This window comes from Cucurbita maxima, unplaced genomic scaffold (assembly GCF_002738345.1).
Source record: "Cucurbita maxima cultivar Rimu unplaced genomic scaffold, Cmax_1.0 Cma_Scf00036, whole genome shotgun sequence".
NCBI lineage: Eukaryota > Viridiplantae > Streptophyta > Magnoliopsida > Cucurbitales > Cucurbitaceae > Cucurbita > Cucurbita maxima.
The window spans coordinates 772,454-783,417 of NW_019272052.1; the positions used below are offsets into that span (position 1 = coordinate 772,454).

General features: G+C 37.7%; 3 protein-coding genes across 8 annotated transcripts in view; 1 reads left to right on the forward strand and 2 right to left on the reverse strand.

The window, feature by feature from the left end:
* Positions 1 to 1,021: 1,021 nt before the first annotated feature.
* LOC111468222 (lipoyl synthase, mitochondrial-like) lies at positions 1,022 to 4,837 on the reverse strand. Its single transcript, XM_023113370.1, is given in 5 exon segments — positions 1,022 to 2,921; positions 3,392 to 3,771; positions 4,007 to 4,218; positions 4,379 to 4,702; positions 4,704 to 4,837. Coding segments are annotated over 5 exon segments (1,116 nt in total). The 5' UTR covers positions 4,781 to 4,837; the 3' UTR covers positions 1,022 to 2,798.
* On the reverse strand, positions 1,144 to 2,019 carry LOC111468062. The gene has a single exon (XM_023113112.1). The coding sequence runs from the start codon at positions 2,017 to 2,019 to the stop codon at positions 1,144 to 1,146; it is 876 nt and encodes a 291-aa protein (XP_022968880.1).
* Positions 4,838 to 7,787: 2,950 nt separating the features above from the next.
* Positions 7,788 to 10,964, forward strand: part of LOC111468124 (protein STRUBBELIG-RECEPTOR FAMILY 3-like) — an 8,675-nt gene continuing 5,498 nt past the window's right edge. The window contains exons 1-9 of one of the 6 annotated variants that reach the window (XM_023113212.1): positions 7,788 to 7,885; positions 8,481 to 8,658; positions 9,224 to 9,350; positions 9,427 to 9,498; positions 10,188 to 10,253; positions 10,336 to 10,407; positions 10,512 to 10,583; positions 10,659 to 10,730; positions 10,805 to 10,870. In XM_023113212.1, the coding sequence (XP_022968980.1) occupies positions 8,544 to 8,658; positions 9,224 to 9,350; positions 9,427 to 9,498; positions 10,188 to 10,253; positions 10,336 to 10,407; positions 10,512 to 10,583; positions 10,659 to 10,730; positions 10,805 to 10,870 (662 nt within the window). In that variant the 5' untranslated portion in view covers positions 7,788 to 7,885; positions 8,481 to 8,543. The other 5 variants (XM_023113213.1, XM_023113214.1, XM_023113211.1 and 2 more) reach the window with 5 other exon arrangements.

Genomic DNA, 10,964 nt, shown 5'->3' on the forward strand with positions numbered 1-10,964 from the left:
GAAAAACTTGATGCCATGACAGCATTTGCAAAAGGAATTATCCTCGGTTTGTATGGGATCTTGTGGTCTCATATCGATTCGAGAAGAAAACGAAACATTTCTAATAAGGGTGTAGAAACCTCTCCACGTGTTTTAAAACCTTGAAGGAAAACTTAGAATGAAAAGTTCAAAGATGATAAATTTGTTAGCGGTGAGACTGTTATAAATAGTATTAGAACCAGCTACCGTAGAGTGTGCCGAGGACGCTGGGCTCCCAGGGGGTGGGTTGTGAGATCCCACTTCTACGAAACATTTCTTATAAAGGTATGAAAACTTGCAGTATGCTGGCTCCAAGGGTAGATTGTGAGATCCCACGTTTGTTAGAGAAAAGAACCAAACATTCCTTAAACATTCTTTAAGGGTATAGAAACTTTCTTGACATTAGTCGGAGAAAAGAACAAAACATTTCTTATAAAAGTATAAAAACTTTCTTGACATTAATTAGAGAAAGAACCGAACATTACTTATAAAGATATGAAAAATTTTCTCGGAATGAAAGCTTAAAAAAAAGAACACCCTTCTTGATCTTGCATTTTTTTCTTCCAGAAATGGCATTAACAGCAGATCAACAGAGATGATGACTCAAAATATTAACGGAAATCTTGGTGCAAGTTCTCCTTGGACTCCACGCTGCTTTAGTTGACTCCTTTGTCTGGAGTGCTCGGGACAGCGCAGTCCACAATGCAACACATAGAGAAAAGAAAAAGAGAAACGTTACAGCGTTAGCCCCACCAGAGAAGACATAGCCTGTACTCCATGCATATTCAATACCAGCCCAAAGAGAAAAGAAGGGGGGAAGGAAAAAGACTTCACTTTTCCCAAGAACAATAAAGAAAGATGCCAACTTGGAGGACCATTTGAATTGCAAATCCCCAAAACCCAGTTGGAATCTCAAAACACGAGAAATACTAATTTCCTCCTGTATTTAGAGTCTAAACAACATGATACCACTTAAGATTTGGAAAAAAAGGGGCGGTCCAAGTGAACAACAAGCAATCAAATAACTACAGCAACCACTACCCAAGTCTTGTATACAACACATTTCCAGAATTTTGACATACAAGCCAACCAACTCCTACCCAGTACACTAATATGTTCTAAAATCTACAGAAAGATGAAACATTCAAGTGAGACAAGTGGGTTTTCAATGGATTCATTTGGGGGCTGAATTGCTGCACCATCCATTGCCTTATCCACCTTTCCTTCGTCTCTTTTCTCGGTGGTCACTGCCTCTGGCTGCTCACCAGCTTGTCCAGTCGCTTTCAAGGCACTGCTTTTCATATTCCCTGTCTTATTCGTTTCTCTAACTGTTTGAGTAGCTGGTGACCTCGAACGGCGGCCATGGCTGACTCCAGATTTTTGTTCTTGCCCTCCATTCAGTTTCCTGGTCCTCGCCTCTCTTGATTCTGTCGTTCCATGTGTGTATCTGCAAGTAACACGCGACTTCTTCTCTGATAACAGTTCAGCAGGTCTCTTTGTTGCACATTTGTCTCTCTGGTCTCTTCGGTATGATGGGTCGCCGGAATATGGACGCTTTCTTCGAATTTTTGGTTTTGGATTCCGACCCATTTCTCTGCTCTGTTTACTTGATGCTTCGTCCCCTTCTCTTTGCTCCGAAATGGTGGTCGCCATTGACACGCTTTCGCTCATATTGCTGCACCATTCTGTAACCTGAGATACCTCTGAAACTGAAAGTGTACCTTCCTCCACTTTGTTGAGTGAACCATCCATTTCACTTGATTTTACTTTCAGCTCGGAAGACTTGTTCTTTGGGGATGTTTGCTGTATGTTACATGGCTTGGCAATGGGAGTCTCTGAGAGGACTTCTTTGACGGTTTCCTCTTCGGGGGTTCCAGTGCCAGGGATGTTTCCAACATCGGTGATGGCGCATCCCGGTGACGGAGTTTTCGCTGAACCACGATCCTTGTCCAGGATATGAGGCTGACCTGTTTCCAAGATTCTGCTGCAGCAACAACCCATAGAGTGGTGAATGTGGAGAAGTAATGGAGATGGAAGCTAAATGTAGTGAGATAATTGAATTTGAAAATTTGAATTAAGGGTTGAGGGTACTAAATTTGGGTGGGAAAGAAAAGCACCTGGGCGTGACACTCCAGAAACAGAGAGGGGAAGAGAGGAGCTGTGGCAGAGTTGGCAGGGAAATGGCTCGACGCCCAGTACCAATGGAGAAGATACTGACTGTCAATGGCGTGTTTAATACGGGGCATGGGATTGGTTCAAGTTATAAGTCAGACAGGGTATCGTAAAAGATGCATAATGTTTTCACCTGACTTTCCTTTTTAACTTCCTTCTATACAAAAATATTTTACCACTCAACAGAGCACTTCACAGCTTTTCCCATCACCGGATGAGGGCTAGAGAAGCAAATGACCAGAGCCTTTATGTCAACTCGTTAACAGTTGAACCTGCTTTTTCATTTGAATCCAATAAGTGAAGCATTTGAATGAACGAGCAAAATGGTAAAGAAGTAAACCTATACAAATAGCAAATGAATGAAAGTCCAATTTCAACATTACAAGAATAGCAATATTCCCATGCTGATCAGCAAGAACAGGAGGAAGGGGACATATCATATAACACAGCAAAGCAGACTCAATGGCATCTGCAGCGGATCAGGAGCACAAAAATTTGACAAATGACTGAACAAACGTGCAAGTTGGCAACACGTCAACATACATGCAACGTGGTAAATTATGTTGGGATGGTTGGAGACAGATGACCAATAGAAATGGTAGCAATAATCAAGGCTGGGTAGGGTGTGAACTAGAAGCTGACCGATCTGATTCAATCATTGATTTGATATAGAATTCTCCTGCCTTGTAGGAGGACCTAACTATTGGGCCAGATGCCACATACCGAAAACCCTGTCACAACCAAACAAAAAATGGATTTTTCAGATAATTCTTGCACCCTCAAGACATGGCAACAAACTCCCCATCCATTAAAAAACTATTGATCATGTGATACTTGATGGTGGAGATTTCCTATAAATTTAGAAATGAGGGCTCTGCAGAACAGTGTGAACTAGTATATACTTTAAGGTAAAACATGGACTCCCTCGAACAATCAAAACACAACTACACATAAAATTACAACGATACAAATCCTAGAGAAGGAACTTATGAGAAATGCAAATGAAAATTATCCGCAGCGTACCAGATTACGAGCCTGATTGGATTGATTATCTGAGGGCTTAAAATTGTTTAGGTGAAAGAAAAAAAACGTTTTAAAGCGGGATTTAAAAAGGGTTTAAGGGCTTGATTAAACAATCTCTTGCAGAACAAAGAAGACAGAACACAACCAAAATGTTCAAATAATAAGAAAGAGACTGTACCATTTTCATGCCAAGATTTTGATACTTCTCGAAAGCCTCAGGAGTGATGTATTCTGATACAGGCATATGGCGCTTTGAAGTTCTCATGTACTGACCAAACGTCATCACATCAACTCCAGCTGCTCTCACCTTCTCCATTGATTGCACGACTTGATCTGGTGTCTCCCCACAGCCTAACATAATGGAAGTCTTCGCGAGTGTTCCAGAAGGGGCGAACTCTTTGGCCATAACTAGAACATCTAATGATTGCTTAAAATTTGCACGATGATCCCTAACTGCTCCCTGAAGCTCTTCAACTGTCTCTATATTATGAGCAAAGACGTCGAGGCCTGACTTTGCAACATTTTCTACACAGCCGGGGTCTCCTCGAAAATCAGGAACTGCAAAATCAATTAGTTAAGCAACATCAAAGAAAAAAAATTGAATCACACCAGACAAAAGTAATAAGAAACATATCAGCATATGATGTAAAATAAGTGGCTTTCACTTAATTCCTTAGTTTGATAGAAACCAGATAAATGAAGGCTCGTTAAAATCAAGCGTCACGTCAAGGATCCTTAAGTGCAACAATGAAAGTGACATTGTGATACGAAAAGGAATCTAGGGAATTAGTACCCAATGCCTCGATCAGCATATTTGGCTTCAACACCTTAAGCTTCTGCACAGTCTCTGCAAAATGACCACTCCCTTGATCAGGTAAATCGTCGCGATCCACACTAGTGATGACCACATAATCCAAGCCCCATGATGCGATTGCCTCAGCAACATTTTTCGGCTCATTTGGGTCTGGTGGAGGCGGAGTTCGTGATGTCTTGACGTTACAGAGCCTGGACTACAAACAATCCCAAAACAGCGATGGAATGAATAGAAGTTCTGAGGCACTGAGATGATATCGAAGTAATCAACACGGCCATTTATATGACAAAAATAAATTGGTAATTAAATAATCATAACGAAATGGAATGAATAAATTGAATTAACACTAGCCTGCAACCACGGGTACAAGTGTCACCAAGTATCATAATCGTAGCAGTGGCAGTGCCGGTTTCTCCACCAGACCAGCATTCCCCCAAATTAGGGCACCTAGCCTCCTCACAAACCGTATGAAGCTTCAATTCGCGGAGCTTCTTCTTGATTTGAACATACTTTTCGCCACCAGGCACGGATTCCTTCAACCATTTAGGCTTAGAAAGGGGCTTCTTCTTCGTACCAACCTCCACCGAATACGACTCAGAAGATTGCAGGTCAATGAAGTCGGAAAGTGAAGGTGTCTCAGCGGCAAGTCGTTCACGGAGACCGGCCAAAGTTCGGCGGTGAGGAAGATGAAGAAGAGAAGGATCTGCCAACGGATTCTAGGAGTCGAGCTAAGCTTCTGCCATGGCTGTTCATCGTGAGATTGGCGACCCCGTAGAGAAGCTCAGGACAGATGAGGGGCGTTCGTTGGTAAGGCGTTTTTCCGCCAAATCCCATAGGAATGCGGCTCTATTGGGCTTGATGATGGATATGTTTTGGCCCAATTTAAAAGCCCAAAAACCCTCTAGTGCCTTCATTTATTTACAAAAAATATATATAATTTAAGTTTTTTTTTATATTTATAATACATTAATATCCACCTCATTTTTTCAAAATTTATAATTGGATTTGATAGGAGTACAAATAGAGTGATTTTGAGCTCCAAATAATAATTTTTAAAAAATATTATATCGTGATATCGAAACAAAATTATAAAAGACATACTTTCAGATGCTTTTGATGGAGGTGTCCCAATTGAGACATGTTGAATGGGAACCTCAGCCGCCGAAATTTGGGCTGCTGACTGGACATTGGTTCTATGATTATCCAAAAATGTCTTTTATTTATAATATTAATCAAACCAAACCTTATCCTAAGTTAGAACTTCATTATAAACATGTTGCTTTCCTTACCAAACTTCCATATTTTCCTTCACTCAATCATCCTTCAATATATATATATATATATTTTTTAATTTTTTTATTATGTTTTTAGGGGTTAGGATTCTTTTGGCTTATTGATCTTTTTGAATGGTTTGTCCATACACTTATTGACCCTTTTAGATGATCCGCGTGTTTGAGCTTGTTGATATGTTGGATCAGCCTCGAGCTTGTTTAGGACCAACCACGTGAAAAGATTACTTGACCAACACAAACTAACAAAAAAAAAAAAAAAACATAAAAAAACCAATTTTTTAATTTCAACACTGGATAACCTAATAATACGATATTTTTCTTTTATTTTTTTTGTTCGAATATGTAAAGTAATTATGTTAAATATAAGGATACGACTCATTCTCTTGAGTTTGGTTTAAATCAATCATCAAATCAATATCTTTCATTTTGTATAATCAAACCAATATCTAATCGAGTGAAAAGTGATTAATTAAATTTTATTTGGATCGATCAATTTTCTTTAGTTTAATCTAATAATTTCTGCCTTATAACGCTAGAGAGGTGAAATAATTGAGAGAAAGAATGAGCGGAGTATCACTAGACAATTAGGAAGAGATCTCTAAACGATGTGATTATGTGAGATCCCACATCGATTGATATAAAATTAATACTTAAATCTTTACCCGCTTGCAATTAATACTTCATTATTTTTATAAAAATTTCGTGAATATTAAAGATGCAGGGTATCAATCCTCGTACCTTTCGCATACTAAGCAAGCGCTCTATCATCTCAGCTACATTTCCACGTAAGAGATCAATGAAAATGATATGAAATTAAAAGAAAGGAACGTAATATTTCTTATAAAGGTGTGAAAACTTATTCTTATTAGACGCCTTTTAAAATATTAAAGAAAAATCTGAAAGAGATAATCCGAACAAAACAATATCTAGCAATGAGTAGAATCGTTATAATTTTTTTTTTTTGACAATTTTTTTAAAAAATTGAATAAAAAACTTAATATATTTGATTTTAATATATATATATATATATATATATATATATATAATAAAATAAATTAAAAAAAAAAAAACCCTTCACGTCCAATTATATGCCACCTATCCCATAAAAATAATTGATTTTCATTCCTACAATAATAAAATTTTGAGTAAAATATAAAGAAAAAAAGCAGGGACTTTTATGTAATTTCACTTTATAGATTCGGTAACAAAGAAAGTGAAGGGATAGGGCAAAGATAAAAAAGTAAGAAAAAAGTATGCGGAGCCTATTTCTGCAATTCCTTTTTTAAAAATAAAAGTTCTTTTTCTTGATTAATTAATTATATCCGGAAGCTCCTTTTAGTATTAGCAAATCCACTTTCGCCCCATCTGGATAACTAAATTACAAAAACTCCCCAATCTTCGCCCATTACTAGAAAGTTCTTCCTATTTTCCATCTTTATTCTCTCTAAAAATTAAAAATAAAAAAAAGCAAGAAAGTCACGTGACTGCTGAAAATTGGAATATTTTCAAAAATCATCTTACCGGAAGGCAATTATTGGAATCAAATAATCGGATTAATTAATTAAACAAATTTGGTTATTTATTATTTGTTTAGACTTTTTGGGGTTTTTTTATAATTATTTTTTCTAAAGAGCACTGATTGAATGTTTGTTTTCTCCCCGACATCTTAGGAAAAATTCCATGTTTGACCCCAAAATTTTGTTAATATTATTATTTTCAACTTTGGTATAATTTTAATTTTACCATTTATTTAAACTTGATTAATTCATGTCATTGTCAAATAGTACGAATTGAAAATTTTTAAATCATAAACTTAGGGAAACTAAATTAAAATTTTTAAATTAAATTAATTACAGAATTATTGTTGTTCTGAATTCTAATTGGCTGCTATTTGAAAATATTATTTAATTGGAAAAATGAGGTAAAAATTTTGACGTTTTTGTGAGGGGGTGGTGAGCCGTAGGGTTCTGACAGCGAGCCCATATGTCACACTCGACCGACCACGTGATGGCCCATTGTATACTCCACCTTCCGGCGTAGTTCCTTTGTGACGGTTAAAGCTTCCTCACGCGCCCATCTTATGCGCGTGCAATTCACTTCCCGACTCTTATACAAACCTTCAACCCTATGATTCATAATAGGTCGGTAAATTAGTTGAACCATGCTCATATTATTGACATTCCGCTATTTTTAATATTTAAATATAAAATTTTGTGATTTTATATTCAATATATATCTTTCTGGAATAACTTTTTAAAATGAAATAAATAATAATATAAAGAAGTCGACATTATATTATTTAGAAAATTGAGATAAAAAAGGAAAGTGGAATGGGGAACGTCATGCCTTCTCGGGCAAGTAGGGGATATCTCACGCGCTTTAGAGCGCGTGGTACACGTTCTGCATGCTTCATCTAAAAAACCGTAGCACTACAAATCCCTTCAATAAATTCACACACCGAAATTTTTTATAATTTCTATTATTAAAAAGTTGTAGAGAGAGAAATAGAACATTGAGAACGAGAGAGAAAAAGCAGCAAAGTTGAAAAGAATTTCAGGCCTTTGCCGTACTGCTTTCTACATTTCCAGCTTCTTTTTACTTAATTTTCCAGATTCTTAGCTTATTGGGTACTCGCCGATTTGAGCTGAAATTGAATTGAATTGATTTGAATTCGAAGTTTTCGTTTCTTTTTTTGATTTGTTAAATGTAAGTTTGCCGTGTTCTACTTCTCTTGCTTGATGCACTGAATCCAAGTTTCTTCCCAACTTCATTTCATTTGGGTGTTCAATGTTTAATATAATTAAGCACTCGAGCTTGTAGAAAGCGGCTTCCAGCTTTTTTTTCTTCTTTTTCTTAGCAAGTTCGCTTTCCAGCGTCAAATTTGCTCTGCATTTTGCTAAGTTTCATGCTCCTCCAACTTCACTTCAACTTCGTATTTCTATTTCTGGAAACCATTTTCTTGATGGATTCAGATTTGTAGTAGTTATCGACTTTGAGCGTTTGGGTTTGGTCGGCGCCACTCTGCTGTGTGTTCAATTATTGACTTGGGTTTTCTGGGTATTGAGTTTAATCTTTGTTCTATGGAATGTTGAGCTTAGACTGAGTTTAATCTTTGGGTTTTCTGGGTATTCAGTTTATGATTTGTTCTATGGTGATTTCAGGTTGGAGGATGTTCGCAGGGGTTGGGCTTTTTCAATAAGAAGACAGAGGTGGGTTTTGCATCAATGGGTTGGAAGAGATCCTCGAGGAATGGCAATTTGAGGATCTGCGTGCAAGTTTTAGTCGGATTCGTTATCTGTTCAGCTCATGTTCTTGTCGGAATTACGAATCCTGGGGATGGTAAGGCTTCATTTTAACTTTAACTTTCTAGTTTTATCATATAATTTAGTCACTTGATCCTTTTTTGTGAAGTTAGTCTTGGCTTGGCTCCTCTTGTTGGGTTGTGTTTTTGTACCTACCTTGTTTTCGAAGCCCACTGCTGAGATATATTGTCCGCTTTGACCGGTTACTATCAACATTAGTTTCATGGTTTTATAACTCGTCTACTAGGGAGAAGTTTCCACACCGTTATAAGGAATGATTCGTTCCCCCTCCAACCGATGTGGGATCTCACAATAGTATCAGAACCAGACACTAAGCGGTGTGTCAGCGAGGATACTGAACCCCGATGGGGTGGATTGTGAGATCCCATGTCGGTCGGAAAGGGGAACAAAGCATTCCTTCTAAGTGTGTGGAAACCTCTCTCAAGTAGACGCGTTTTAAAATCGTGAGGCTGACGGCGATATGTAACGAGCTGAAGTGGACAATATCTGTTTGTGGTGGGCTTGAGTTGTTACACTTTTGTTTGTGGTGGGCTTGAGCTGTTACACTATCGCTGATTATATGTGTTATTTCTTGTGGATAGTTGCTGCTATTAGTAGCTTACATACTGCACTGGGACTCCCCAGTCTTCCTGGATGGGGCATTGGGCAAGATCCTTGCGGTGACGCATGGCAAGGTGTTGTATGTAATGATTCAAGCATCATTAAAATGTATGTTAGTATCCTTTCTGGAATATTTTAATGCGTGTTTCTCAAAATACAATTAACTGACAACTTTATGATATAGAATTGTTAATGCTGCTAATTTGGGAGGTGAACTGGGTGACGACTTGGGATTGTTTGCTTCGATCCAAATAATGTAAGTTATTGTGCTTGTCTCTGCATATGAATGCATAAATTCTTGACTGAAATATCCCATTTCAGAATGACTTATTCGATCCCACATCGGTTGAAAAAGAGAACGAAACATTCTTTATAGGGAGTGAAAATCTCTCCCTAATAGACGCGTTTTAAAACTGTAAGGTTGATAACGATACGTAATGGGCCAAAACGAACAATATCTGCTTGCGGTGAGCTTGGGCTGTTACAAATGGTATTAGATCCAAACATCGAACGGTGAGCCAGCGAGGATGCTGGCTCCCAAGGGGGGTGGATTATGAGATCCCACATCGGTTGAAGAGGAGAACGAAACATTCTTATAGGGTGGCTCCCAAGGGGGGTGGATTATGAGATCCCACATCGGTTGAAGAGGAGAACGAAACATTCTTATAGGGTGTGGAAACCTCTCTCTAATAGACGCGTTTTAAAACCATGAAGCTGACGGCAATACGTAACGAGCCAAAACAATTGGGTTGTTATAGAAATCATGACCTGCCAAAGCTCGCATTACTTGTATATTTATTTCATCTTGAACTATTCTTGACTTTTATACAAAGAAGGAAGAAATTCCTTATCAACATTCAAAGATGACATGTAAAATCATTTGCTACTTTGATTTCTCTTGCTACGTTAGTCTCTGACGTTCATACAGCCTATGCTTGCTGGCAGTGATTTAAGCAACAATCATATAGGGGGAAGTATTCCATCCAGTTTACCCATTACCATGCAGAACTTGTAAGCTCCTATTCTCTAGAGCTAAATGCTTTGCTACTCGTGCATGAATTGCAAAGTATTTAATCATCTTTACCTTTCCCAGTTTTCTTTCAGCGAACGCGTTCACTGGAAATATTCCGAGTTCATTATCGTCTTTGATTCATCTGACAGCAATGTAGGCCAATGTTCTCTGTTTGTGATTTTTGTATGATTGTTATTATTTTTACTTAGCTTAAGAATCTCATGTTCTCCTGAGGTTTTGCTTTTTCTACCTTATAGGTCGTTGAATGATAACAAATTAAGTGGACAAATACCAGATTCCTTTCAAGCCATTTCTCAATTGGTGAATTTGTATGTCCCCAGCTCTTAGCTTTTGTGTTTATGCTTTAGTTCTTGGTTTAATGACTGAAGCCGTCATTTCTGTAGGGACTTATCCAATAACAACTTGAGTGGGCCACTGCCTCCATCTGCTAGCAATTTATTGGCACTGACCACCCTGTGAGTACTTAGTTGCACTGCCCCAATGAGAACTAGATATCTTCATTCGTGTACTAATTATTTTTAGTTTGCAGGAATTTGCAGAACAATCAGCTGTCGGGAAACCTCGATGTTCTGCGAGACCTTCCACTAAAAAACTTGTACTTGCCTCAGCTCTTTTTTTTCAATTGTGTATTTTTTTTTTTTTTTTTTTTTTTTTTTTTTTTTTTTTTTTTTTTTTTTTTTTTTTTTTTT